Source organism: Armigeres subalbatus, chromosome 2, assembly GCF_024139115.2.
Source record: "Armigeres subalbatus isolate Guangzhou_Male chromosome 2, GZ_Asu_2, whole genome shotgun sequence".
NCBI classification, from domain to species: Eukaryota; Metazoa; Arthropoda; class Insecta; order Diptera; family Culicidae; genus Armigeres; species Armigeres subalbatus.
The window spans coordinates 23,678,901-23,693,389 of record NC_085140.1 but is presented as its reverse complement, the minus strand read 5'-3'; the positions used below and the strand labels follow the sequence as shown (position 1 = coordinate 23,693,389).

General features: G+C 37.6%; 1 protein-coding gene across 5 annotated transcripts in view; it reads left to right on the top strand.

Moving 5' to 3' along the window:
• The window catches only part of LOC134214149 (glycine receptor subunit alpha-2-like), a 74,616-nt gene extending 62,237 nt beyond the window's left edge, over positions 1-12,379 (top strand). For 3 of the 5 annotated variants that reach the window (XM_062693566.1, XM_062693565.1, XM_062693569.1), the window contains 5 exons: positions 10,779-10,931; positions 10,988-11,226; positions 11,302-11,484; positions 11,573-11,757; positions 11,811-12,379. In XM_062693566.1, the coding sequence (XP_062549550.1) occupies positions 10,779-10,931; positions 10,988-11,226; positions 11,302-11,484; positions 11,573-11,757; positions 11,811-11,979 (929 nt within the window). In that variant the 3' untranslated portion in view covers positions 11,980-12,379. The remainder of the gene's footprint in view (positions 1-10,778; positions 10,932-10,987; positions 11,227-11,301; positions 11,485-11,572; positions 11,758-11,810) is intronic. The other 2 variants (XM_062693567.1, XM_062693568.1) reach the window with 2 other exon arrangements.
• The last annotated feature ends 2,110 nt before the right edge of the window (positions 12,380-14,489 follow it).

The following is a 14,489-nucleotide window of genomic DNA, read 5'->3' as shown; positions in this document are numbered from 1 at the left end:
AGGCGGCCTTCCGGAAAACCCGGAACGTTCGTAAAAATTATCATTCTGGAAAGTTTGTCCGCGAGCAGCGCAATTTTTTCTAAACCATTTCTGATGGGGATGTTTGAGCTAAAACGCATTTCTCACACTGCTATGACCGCAGGTGGCCACCAGGCCTTCCGGAAAACCCGGAACGTCCGTAAAAATTATCATTTTGGAAAGTTTGTCCTAGAGCAGCGCTTTTTTTTTCTAAACCATTTCTGGCAATAACCTTAGAGTTAATTCGCAGTTCTCACTCAGCTATGGCCGTAGGTGGCCACCGGACGGCTTTCCGGATATTCCGGAACGTCCGTTAAATGGTAATTTTGAAAATTTTATCCTAGAGCAGCGCAATTTTTTGTAAATCATTTCTGACGGCGATATTCGAGTTAATATACAGCTCCTACTCTGCTACGACCGCAGTGGCCACCAGAAGGCCTTCTGGAAAATCCGGTACATCCGTAAAAATGGTAATTTTGTGAAATTCGTCCTAGAGCAGCGCAATTTTTCTAAACCATTTCGGACGGTGATTTTGGATGAAATTCTCAGTCATTACTCTGCTATGACCACAGGTGACCACCAGATGGCCTTCGGTATAATCCGGAACGACCATAGAAATGATGATTTTGGAAAGTTTTTCCTAGATCAGCGCATTTTTATCTAAACCTTTTCTGACGGTGATCTTGGAGATATTTCAAAGTCTTAATTAGCTATGACTGCACGTGGCCACCAGGCGGCCTTCCGAATAATTTGGAAAATCCGTAAAATGGTCATTTTGGATGGTTCGTCCTAGAGTAGCGCAATTTTTTGTAAGACATTTTTGATGGTGGTCGTAGTGTTACTTCACAGTTCCTACTCTGCAACGGCCGCAGGTGGCTACCAGACGGCCTTTCCACAACTCTGGAACGTCCATGTCGTTTTGTACAGTTCGTCCTAGACCAACGATTTTCTTCTAAACCATTTCTGATAATGACCAGGAAGTTAGTCAATGCCCTTTACCATCAAATATTGTATAGAGTTTTCCATCTTCGCCAAACGTATAATATTAGCCCAAAAATATATGTACTACGCAAACAAATGAATAATGAATTCTATCATAATAATACCTAAATTGTAGTCATTGATGATGATAACCACATTTGAAATTCGAGAGATATTGGTCTTACTTAGCCAAAAAGAAGCACTTTCAGCTAAAAAACTTTGTTGGGATATGATAGGAACGTAAAATTCGGAATTCTATATTGATGTAAGAAATAAGTTTTTCCTGCATTTCCAATACAAACATTTATTGTTAGACTAGTCAAGTTGAAGGTACAGGATTAAAATGGAAACGCTACGGAAATCCATTTCCTGTTCTAGCGATTACTGTAACACGAGAAGTATAGAAAAAGATTCAAAGTAGGCGAATGAAATGGGCCTGAGATCGAACCCAAGGCCTCCTGTGTATGAGGCAGAAACGGTAGTTACATATATGACTATCAAGTACACTTTTCTGAACACATTGGTTTTCAAATCCCAAATAACTGTAAATGACGGCACTTTTAATTATCCTGCGACATCTAACAAAACTGATTGATCCATATATCACCACCCAGCGGATGTAATCCAATCTAAACAGTTTTTCAGAATAATGGTTTTCATCCTCGAGCAGCTGTGAAGAAGACGGCCACTCTCTAATATCACAGATCCGGGGTTATATCCAGTATTTTGCGCTCGATAATGGCGGCCGCGTGAGTGCCTTTTTGACATTCAGGAGGTAGAAAATATTTACATATTTCAATCAATGCAGGCTTTGACTCATTCCTTTACGTTATTCATGTGTTTGGTACTTTCATCATGCTTTTTTGTAATGATTTTATTCTATTTTCTAGGAATAGTAGACCCCACAGAATATCGACAAATGTATATTGATAATAATCAGTGCTTTTTAGGGAAAAAGAAATCTGCAACCAGACACCTGGGTGAGGCGATAGCCAGGAAGTGTCAGAATGGATTTTCACTGATTTGCATGTACTTAGATAGGCACTTCTTGTATTTCCCATGCTTATCCACTTATCCACCTTGATCCTTGGTCAACTTGACACTACTAGCCTGTTACCGGGGCGGGTAACAAGTAAATCATGGTTAACGGAAAATAGAGTATTGTTAAGAAGTTTCAACTGGCGATTTTGAAAAGGTGAAGTAAAGAATATGTTGGGAAGGTCCGTGACTATTCCCAACAGGTATCATACTGTGAAGTTGCTCCAACGGTCATTTTATATTGATGCGAATGATTCAGTATATATGCGTGAAGCGCACCATGTTCGATTACATTATTTGGTTGCCTAGTGGGTGACGAGATCCATTGAACCAGTTCAAGGATGCAAGAAGATAAAAGCAATGAGGGACCGACTGTTTACTGTTTACTCGAGAAGCATAAAAATAGTGGAATAGGAATTTTTGACCTAAGAAAAGCACATTTCAGTGACGATTGAGTTGAACTGTAGTGAGTTTTATTTTCCCAAATTTCCAACCGGACAGTTATGAAACTATTGTGGCTAAACTAGCCTCGAGTTTTTTTTCGTGCATCTGAAGTGCAGGTGATCGGTTATAACGCCCCGCGTATTCGGAGGTTGCCATTCCGTAGCCATTCACGTGCTTTTGAATTATATATCTAGCTAAGTTGGTCCATCAAACGGAGCCCCGAAGGTAGGTATACGATTTAAACCGCCTCCAGGGTCGTAATCCTCTGTACTCCGGTATTATAAAAACTGCTGTCGCGAGCCCCGTCTGAACATGTTTATCAAACCCTTCCAAGCATCCATGCGGCCACCATTGGGATCGCAAATAGACGTCATCACAGGGAACTTTTGTTATTCCCATTTGCGGTTTACATGCCCCGACGCTTACAAAGCCCCAATTCCCGCGGCTAGTTAGATAAACCGACGCCAGTGAATAGTCGATCGAGACTTCCGTCCTACAGCATTATTCGGAGTCATATCCACCTCACCTTCCTCGCCGTTGACTCGCTCCCAAGCTCGCTCCGATGAATCAGGGGGCTCTGGGGTTCTGCTCAAGAAGGTCTTGTAAAGCAGAAACATGCTTGTAAATATGCAGTTATGCTAGAAAATAAAATGAAATTATGACCAAAAATCCATAGGAGAATTACCAATTCCTTGAATGATATAATGGAACATTTGACATATATTTGTTGATAACAGATGAGTGCCAATGTTTTCCAATGAATCAAGGCCTACATTGATTAAAACATGTAAATATTTTCTACCTCTTGAATGTCAAAAAGGCACTCACTCGGCCGCCATTATCGAGCGCAAAATACTGGATAATCAAACTGGTGGTCTCACATGTACGTATCACTACTCCGTATCACCGTATCACTACTCTACGGATGAATTTTAAACTTCACAAAATTTCAACATATTGTTTTCTAATCCCCGAACAACTTTTTAGAAAGCGGCAATTTTCTAAATCCTCCAGATTCCAAGATATCGAAGAACTAATATCTCATATGCAGTAGCTCCTCCTTGCGGATGAATTTTAAATTATTCTGTTTTTCAACATGTTGGTTTCCAGTCCTCGAACAATTTTGTTGAAGACGGCAATTTTCCAAAATCAATAGATCCCGAAATATCGAAACAAAATGATCTCTCATATACAGTAGCGCCACCTTTCGAATGAATTCTAAACTAATTAGCATATTGATTTCCAATCCTCGAACAACTTTGTAGAAGGAGGCAACTTTCTAAATCCCACAGATCACGAGATATCGAAGAACTGTACAGTACAGTACAGTAACGCCTCCTTGCGGATGAATTATAAATTACTCAGTTTCTCAACATATTGGATCTCTATACTCGAACAACGTTGTAGAAAACGGCAATTTACTAAATCCCACAGATCCCGAGATATCGAACTAAACTGATCTCTCATATACACTAGCGTCGCCTTACGGCTTAATTCTGAACTAAACAGTTTCTCAACATATGGGTTTCCAATGCTCGAACAACTTTATAGAAAATGGCAACTTTCCAAAACCAATAGATCCTGAGATATCAAATTAACCTGATCTCTCATAGTAGCGCCACATTGCGGATGAATTTTAAACTAATTAGCTTCTCAACATATTGGATTCCAATCCTCGAACAACTTTGTAGAAGACGGCAACTTTCTAATTCCCACAGATCCCGAGATATCTAACCAAACTAATAACTCATATACACTAGCGCCGCCTTACGGCTGAATACTGAACTTAACAGTTTTTCAACACATTCCAATATTTCCAATCCTTGAACAACTTTGTAGAAGACGGAAATTTCCTAAATCCCATAGATAGGATTGTAGATGGATTTAGATTTTTTCAGTGTTTTAGAGTTTTTAGAATTCTTATAAGAAACATTGCGCCATTTATTATGAAGATGGACTATTTTCACCAGTGTTCCGTTGGCTCCGGATCTTCCAGAGGACCAGCAGAAGATCCATTGGACTTAAAAAATGTCCTCAGTGAGAGAATATATTCCCTTTATTATTTTCCCGAAAAAATCAGGTTGATATCATTTAAATTGGCTTCATTATAACGGATTTTAGGACTGTCGTACTTTTTACAACACGCGAGTTCTCGTGTTATGAAAGATGAAGCGAGTTGCGAAAGCTTAACTAATAGTACCTTTATTATGCAATTTAGCGAAAAGGTGTCTTCGAGACATTTTATCAGTAGTCGACGCGCTTCTTTGGAGGTATTCAGCCTATGATCAATCCCCTAAAAGTGAGATGAATTTTTTTTCCACTTAAGGGGTCGTACACTAATTACGTAAGCACTTATGGGGGAAGGGGAGTCTGTCATTTTCTTACGCTCCATATAAATAAAAAAATATGTGTATGGGAAAAATCTTACATGGGGAGAGGGAGGGTTGAAAAACCCAGAAAAATTGCTTACGTAATTATTGTACGGCCCCTAACAACATGGAAGGTATATGTCTTCGCGATAGTTGTAGCAAAAGTTCTCCTGAAAAACTTTGTTGAAGACAACCGTCTAAGACGAATTAAGTACCGGCCATTTAATTCCACCAGTTAATTTTCGTTATCTTTGCAGATACGTATTTCGACCACAACTGTGTGGGCGTGTTCAGTTAATGGTCGAAATACGTATCTGCAAAGATAACGAAAATTAACTGGTGGAATTAAATGGACAGTACTTAATTCGTCTTAGACAGTTGAATACATTCCACTAAAAGAGCTTAAAATATTTTTTGTTGAAGACACCTAGTTCGTAATTCCGTAACTTTTGGAGATTGGTAATGAAATTACGAACTTGGTGCCTTCGACAAAGTTTTCAGGAGAACTTTTGCTACAACTCTCGACATATACCTTCCATGTTGTAAAGTGGAAAACAAAATTTTCATCTCACTTTTAGGGTGGATAATAAAGGTATTATTAAACGCGCTAAAAACACGCTACTGTGCAATGCGGTATTATCAGGGTTTGCAGAAATCGCTCTTAATAGATAACGAACAACGATAAAAGAAAGGCAAATTATTTTTCTTGCAAAATTCTTATAGGAATTCCATCGCCCTAGCAACTCAATTCAAACTGATGTGGTTGCAATAACTCATATTAGCATTAGCATTGAGCAATTCGCACACATTCGTAGGTGGTACAAGCCAAGACTATTGTATGAGAGTAGCATCACTTTCATCCGTTACCACAGATATTGATTTGGGACTAATCACTAACTCTTAGATGGAAGCAATACAATCTCCAATACCTAGTCAAGATCTGTCCTGGCCACGTCCTTGCGAATGCTGAGGAAGGGAAACCATGGTTAGTTGGACACCTACTTAAGAAAGATGCAGAGAACTCTACGACCTCTCATAGGTGTCACGGGAGGTTTTCGGATTGTGTGGAAGATTATAACAGTAGGATTCGTTTTGGTAGAACATGAGATACAGAAAGAACTAAGATGGAAATACAAAGTAGGAAAGGGACGAGCCTGGAATTGAACCCACGACCTCCTGCTTATAAGGCAGGAGCGGTAGTCACTAGAACACCGAGCTCGTCGATTTGGTTGCAGTAACTCATATATGACTAAATTCGCTCATATATAAGTTTCGAAAACTGATTTACAACAAGTGTGTTGCTCGGGCGGTCATTCATTCGGATTTTTTAAGCAACTCTTCCAGAAATTTCCTTAGACATTCGGAGATTCCTTTAGAAATTTGCACGGTATTTTCTTTGAGCAATCTTTCGGGAATCTCTTCAGAAAATCCGGTAGGAATTCTTTCGTGAATTTCATTAGCAAATTCAGTTGGGAATTTCTTCGAGATTTCTTTAGAAAATGTTTTTATGATTTCCTATTCTATTTTTCAATAATTTTCCGGAAGGTTTATGATTTCCTATTTCATTCTTCAATAATTTTCCGGAAGAATTATTCCAACAAAATTTTCGGAATAATTCCTGCAGGAATTTTCAAAGAGATTTAACATTGTTTACTAAAGAAATTTACAAAGGCTTTTCGGAAGGTTTTACGCAAGAATCCCTGGAGGAGTATTCAAAAGAACCACTGGTATATATTTTATAAATTATTCGTATTCGTATAACAAATGGCTGACTTCAAAGAGCTGGTCACTTAGTGCGAATGTCGAACAAAATATTCAACAGAGAACCGGATAGAGGCCGGTGACTTCGTGGAAGGCCACGAACACGCTGGCAGCACGGACCTGGGGACTCCAAACGTTCGAGGAAACTGGAGATACATCGCCCAAGACCGACGATTATAGAGCTTTTCTATAAATTTCTCCGGAAATTCTTTCAAAAATCCAGACAGTAGAAAAACAAAACCCTGTTTTGAATATAGGATTAAGACTTCATGCCAAATATAAAATCCATCATCATATTTCTTCGGATACTCACAAGAGAATTCACTTCTTCGGAAATTTCTCCAGTATTCAATTAGGTGATATTTCATGAATTTATCCAAAAATTCGTTCGGAAAATCCTTCAGACATTTTTTCGTAAAACAATTTCCCCAAGGAATAAATTCGGTTAGTCATTCACAAAATGTTTCAGACATTTCTTCGAAAATTCAGTAATTCCTCCAGTGATTTATTTAAAAAAATCGCAAGAAGTTTCTTCAAAAATGCTCCATAAATGAATCTAGTAATACTTTAAGTAATTCCTATAAGGAATTCTTTCGAAAATTACTTCAAAAATGCCGCAAGGTACAATTAAGTGGTGGAATTAAATGGGATTGTACAAACTCGTCTTATGACAAGTGAAGACATTCCACTAAAAAGCTCAAAATAATTTTCTTTTCAAAAATGTGTCGAAGATTTTTTTAAAAACTCGTCCAAAATTTCCTTCATGAATTCCTTTAGAAATACTTTTAAAAATTCTCTCTGATATTCTATTCTTTCGGCTCCCGCAATTCCGCTGGAATTCCCTATTAGGAATTTGTGAACGAATTCCTAAAAAAATTTCAGAAACTCGTTGTACATTCCTCCAAGAATTCCTTCGAAATTTCCTTCAGGGATTCTTTCGATAAGTTTTCAGGAAATACTTCGGAGATAGATCCAGAAAAATAGAAAACCTTAAAAAATACTTAAGAAATACTTGCGTTTTAAAAATTTCTTCGGAAATTCCTCTAGAGGTTCCTTCAAAATTCTTTTAGAAATTCCATCGGAAAATCCTTTAGAAATTTGGTCTTACGGAAAATTCTTCAGAAATAGCTACTGAAATTGTATCAGTGAAACCTTCCGAACGGAGGAATTTCTTAAAGATTTCTTTTGGAAATTACTTAAGTAATTTTTGCGGAAATTGGTTTAGGAATTTCCTCGAACTTCTTTTAAGAAATTTCTTCGGGAATTATTTCAAGAATTTCTCAAGAAATACCTTCGGAAGCTGTACACAGTATTTAAATGTTACAGCATTGGTGATGTAACAAAAAGGCTATATTCAAATCGACTGATTTTTCAATCACTTTTTAAAATTACAGATTGTTGTTACTATGGAGCTTGTATCCAATATTGCATACAAGAAAAAGTTGTTTGTAAAATTAGGGGTTATTGAACACAAAAATAGGGGTAAAATATTTCCATAGCCTGTATTTTTCAGAATTTTTTACTGTGTAGGAAGAAATTCTTCATCCACGAAGTCTTTCGTTTTTATTAGGAATTCCTTCGGAAAGTTAATTCAATATTCCTTAAGACTTTCGATATTCCTTATATTTTCTTTCAGGAATAACATCAGGAAATCATTCAAAAATACTTCTATGAATCATTCGATAATTACATCAAGAGTTCTTTTGGAAATACTATCTGTAAATTCCTTTGAAATTTCCGTTCAAAACTCTTCTGAAAATTCCTATTCATTGCCTGTTCATTGATTAATAGAAATTACCACAATAATTCCTGCAAGAATTTCGGAAGAAACTGCGTAAGATTTTCCTAGAAGGTTTTCTGAAGGAATCTTTGGTCGAATGTAGAAAAGAATCCATGTTGTAATTTTCTAAATTATTCCTGGAAGAGTTCTTAAAATAATTTATGAGGAATATCCTAAAACATATCCCGAAGAAATTCCTGAATGAATTTTCGAATTTCCACAAATATTCCTGAATAAATTTCCGAAGGCTCTCTCATAAAGGAATAAATAAAACAATTTATGGAAGTAGTCCTGAAGAAATTTCCGAAGGATTATCCTTAGATATTTCCGAAGAAATTTTCAAAGGAATTTAAAAGGAGTTCCTGAAAAAAATTTCAAAAAGAATCTCTGAATAATTTTCAAAAAGAATGCGTTTAAGAATTTTCGAAGAAATTATCGATATTTTTTTCGAAGACCTTCTTGGGGATTTTCAAAGAAATCCCTTGAGATATAATTTCTGGATTTATTTCCGAAGTAATTTCCAGAAGATTTCCTGGAGAAATCACTAGAAGAAATTCCAAAAGAAGAATTCTTACTGGAAATTCCGGAGGAATTACTGGGGGAATTTCCGAGGGAATGGAATATCCGATGGTATTCGAAAGAATACCTAAAGTAATTTCTGCAAGATTTCCTATTCTTGGAATTTCTTGGAAAAATTCCTGCGGTATTTCATAACGAATTATTGTCTAATTATTGGAACGATTAATTAAGATGCGGTTTTCGCTGCGTGAAACCTCTTGAGTATTCCATTTAGCTATGTAGGTTTTCTTTTAACCTGCGCTTAATGAGGAAGCGCCATAATCAGTATAATGAAAAAAAATATTTCCTCATACTAATTTGCATGCAAACTTGAAACGGCTTGTGCTAAATCAGTTTTAATTCAAATGAGCTCAAATTTTGGGAACATGATACAGAATCAGATGAGCGTTGTGGAGCAAAAACGATTTTTTGAACCACCCTAGCAGACATAACTGGCGTATGGTTCCTACTCATCTTCCGTCTACAGCGAGGAGTCGCACACTACCTGATTCATATTCCAACATTACTCTACACAGCCTGAAATGTTTTGTAAATTTACGTTCATTTTGATGTACATATTTGGAGCATGAAAATAGACGACAAAATCAACGCTTTAATTTTAAATCTGAATTGTTTTAATTATTTGATTGATGTGAAAATATGGCAGATTTAATTGAAATATAAATGAATATAAATTTAAATTACGGTGTCTATTACATCAAATACTAATAAATACTATTTCACACGTCGTTCAATTTTTATTACTTTTTTCTGTGTATAGTGTGCATCCCTCCTAGCACCGATCAAGTCATCCTGAGCTCCTCGTTCCTTATATGTATGTTTTGGTCCGTAGCTCCTACTGACCAGCTACTGAATGTTTTGATTCGATCTTCCTCTTGGACTTCTGCTTACCAGCCAGCCCTCTGATAAATTTACTACTCACGATTATCGCAGCCAATCCATGATCCTACGGCGCCGTACTGCGATTACGTCAAAGACTAATTAGATAGGCTAGGTGTACCAGTTGTGGCTATAGCACCAGTTGTCGCACTAGTGCTGTATATGCCAAATGACCAATCAAATCACCGCAAACCAAGTTCATATCGATAAAGCATATTCATATGACACGATAACACCTTTGATTCCCTCCAAAATAAGCAAAGCATAATTGTAAAAATTGATTTTGCTTAATTTTTAACGTCCTTTGCACCAGTTGTGGCACTAGTGGTCCCAATTTGGCCAGTCCCATAAGAAAACAATGGGATTTGCCAAATAAGGAACCAAAATTAAGAATAGTGCCACAACTGGTGCATGCGTTCCTATTATGGATTAATTAATTTTGAGGATAATAACAAATTTTATTGTGGTTTTCACAACTGTTCTAAGGAGCAGGAAGTAAAACCTTTCGTTTGAAATATAAAGTCCACCCACATGCCTTTTACTTATTTTTTTAAAAAATAGTTGTTCTTATGTATGGCGACAATTGGTACACCGACCCTAATTGTTTATTTTTGATTACGTCTTTGTGACTCCATAACCTGTAGAAGAATAGGAGGAGCTGTAACTGTTGGCAGAATTATTGCCACAACGCTACCAAGTATTGCCACAGAAAATACGCTGCATGAATGAAAACTTATAAATTGTCTAGATCCAATATAGCGTTCTAAAAATAAAGCGCAATATATTACTCTAAAAAATACATGACTGTACGAGCTTTCGTGATTTTCATTGATGTTATGTGTTAAAAATATAGATTTACTTTTTAAACTTTTGAAAAGTAATAAATAATCTACTAACATTACATTATTAAACTTTTATGTATCCCTCAGACAAATATAATGTAAGAGAAATGCGCTTCCGTTGGAAGAATGACAACGGCCTCACATTCCCGAAGGATTTTGGAGACGGATTCTTCCGATTGCCAAAGTACGTCGTATCGTTCTACACCGAACAGAACCCGCAAACAATCCACTATGGTGAAGGTGAGCTCAGCATACTATCGAAAGACCGTTCTATAACAAACATCCTGTTATCTCAGACAACCATAGTTCCGCCCGGCTGGAGATAACCCTGTCGCGCGAGGTCAAAAGCTACCTTCTGGAAAACTACCTTCCCTCGACGCTGTTCGTGTCCATGTCCTGGGGTTCGTTCGTCGTCGTCCCGGAAATCGTTCCGGGTAGGATGGTTCTGCTGGTGACGACACTCCTCTCGCTAATCACCATGTTCGACACGGTTCGGAACAACTCACCGGATGCCCTGGAACTCAAATGTCTGGAGGTGAAATATCAGTCGTCACTTCTCTAGCTGTACTGCATTTAGCTGATTCATGCCGTTTTTCTATTTTCCCTCTAGGTGTGGCTGATATCGTGTACGCTTTTTGTATTTTTCGCACTGATGGAGTATTTTATAGTGCTCTTCGGCATTCGGTACGATAAGCACTGGCGAGTGGCAGCCAAAGCCCATCATGTGCAGGTCGCACCCCCAGTGCAGATCCAATCAACACTGTCTCTGTCACAAAACACTGTCGAGACGCCGGTAAGTTATAAAATATTGCAATCCTCAACCCTTTGGGATGGGAAACATTCCAATGGTCAAGTTCACAATGCAGCACTTCAATTTGCAGATGAATTCCAGTCATGCAGCGCAGCGCGAGAATGGACTGGAGAGCACCGGAGGAGGGCTCAAGGTAACGGGAACGAACAAGGTGCAACCGCAGGAGGCAGACGCATCCAAGGTCAATTCGATCGGAAACCTGTCCGGTAGTTTTCAAACCACTCAACACGTGACTTCCGTTATGACTCGAAGACGGTAAGACAATCCTATCGAATGATACCAAGACGACCCCATAATATGATCTAAAGTGTTCACAGCTTCCGCAACGTGGCCGACGTGGCGCTGATGTATGCTGGCTCACAACGAGGCCGGTTGGACCAAATCTCGCTTATAATCTTCCCGCTGAGTTTTCTCATCTTCACAATCGCTTACTGGACAATGTACATCAACGAGTCAAACCATCGGAGGAATATGTAACCATACTTGCATGGTTTTCTACATTGTAAAAAATCAATCAACGCTAGCAATGTTGTCTCGATCAATAGTTGACTAGTCGATATAATTAGGTTATAAGAATTGAAACACGTTGAATCAACAAACAAAATATATCGAAATTATTATATATTTATATACAATCACTTTGCCTTCAAAAGTATTCTTCCTCTAGTCAAATTGCTTTCAAAGAGTAATAAAAAATGAAAAGAATGTACACCAAACTAAACAATGAAACAATTGCCTTTACCATTGTACAGCATTCTCATGATAGTGATATAGATGAGTCAGCAGAAAAGAAAATATTATTTATGTTAGATATGTTACGTTTTGCCTCATTCTTCCTAGTTAAAAATCGTTGACAAATATTTTAATAAAACATCATTCTGAGATAAATTTTATTACAAAGTTCGTTGTGTACTTGTTGAAGAATTTTCCTTTCATTGGATATGTTGTGTGGAACTAATATCGTATCTTATCATCAAGTGAAGTGGTTGTTCTAGGCACGGAAATACCTAGAAGGGATTGATGAAGCTCTGTCTTCTTTTGGTATTCGACTAGACTAGATCATTGATAAGAACAGTATTCAAGTGTTGATCCGAATGTGTCTCTGCAATACATAAAATAAGGAAGTATAGGACAGTATATCCTAGCTAAACCAAATGCTGATATAAATTATGAGATGTATCAATTTGTAGTTTTTTTTTACTTTTTGCGATAGTTAGCAAACAAATATGACTACTAATGCAATCTTAAAACTGCAGCAATTCTCGAAAAAGTTAATTATAAATATTAGCTTTTAACAACTTCCTTGCGATATTTATTAATTTAGCTTACATCTCCCCACTCCGGCTGTCTTTTTGGCAAGCTGTACTCGTCCGCGATTCTCCTTAGCTCCACGTAGTCTATACTGTCATATGCCACGGTATTTTTGAAGGATTTGCCGTACAGTAAAGATCTCGTCCGATTTCGAGCCGCTGGCTTAATAAATTCTCAAAAAGGCGACGAAAAATGATCAGGGATATAACTTTCTGAGTGGTATTTAGGATTTTAACCCTTTAAAGTTCAAAAGATACATATGACCCCTTCCATACACTCCTCCGGTAGCTGTTCGTAGCGTTTCTCAACGCTGGGTGCACGTGGCGTTAATAAAACGCAGATGTACATCGGTAGCGTAGCGTAGCAGGGTAGCGTAGATTGAACCAATAGCTACGATATGTCCTGGCCGCGTCCTTGCGAATGGTGAGGAAGGGTAAAGATAACTAATTGGACAATGGACACCTATTTAAGAAAGATGCAGAGAACTCTACGACCTCTAACAGGTGCCACGGGAGATTTTGGAATTATTAGTGTTAAAGGTTATAACAGTAGGAATCGTTCTGGTAGAACGTTAAACACAGAAAGAACTAAGATAGAAATACAAAGTAGGAAAGGGACGAACCTGGAATTGAACCCACGACCAAGATGAATACAAACAGGTGTTGCAGTATGCCAATTTCATGATTCAGCCATCTTGGATTTTTATATGGAACTGCCACCGAGTTTGTTTATGTTTTGCACTGAAAATGAATTTTTCACCCCCGCGCTAGTCTCTTCCATCTACTGTTGAAGTTAGTGAACTCTGATATAAGAACCCTGCCCACGACCTTCTGCTTATAAGGCAGAAGCGGTAGGAAATCCATATAGGACAGTTATACTTTTATTGGCAGTATACATACATAAGTATGGCCTGATTGCACAAAACTAAACAATGTTTCAAACATACTAAAACTTTTCATGAAACTTCAATGGCTATCATCAAAGTTTGCGAAAAAACAGTATGGGATTGATATGCGAGTAGGGGCAGTATATGATCACACTAAAAATAAATCTTTGAGAGCTCCTCAGTTTTCAGCTCCAACAATTTTATGGTGTTATGCACTAGAAATGATCTGATGTAATGTCTGTATGTATGTATGTGTACAAATTTTGTAAAGACTTTTTGGGACATAGTAACGGACAAATTCTCGCAACAATTGGCATAAGGAGTTCAGCCTATTTTTTTGCTATCTTCTATATAATAAAAATGAAATGGTTTGTGTTCGTATCCGCATAACACAAAAACGGTTGGATGGATTTTCTTGATTCCTTCGGCTAATATGTTCGTTATCGTTTCCGACGAGTTTATATGATATTTCCTTATACGAAAATCTCGAGTAAGGTTGAGTAAATCGTTAAAAACTAAAATCAAGAATCGTTTGGAAACTTCGCATGGGCAATTCATAACGAGCATTTTCACCTACTATGCAGGACAACGTCTGCCAGGTCGACTAGTTCTTAATAGATTCAACAATAAATGAGAATCATTTAAGCGTATGACGGGAGTATTGCATTTACATAAACTTAGTGCAAAAGTGAGGCAAAAAGTGGTAAATTTAAAATCTATACTAAAACGGTGTCTGTGCCATTTTGCGCCGGAACAACTTAAACGATTCTCAAATACCCCTAGACGGAAC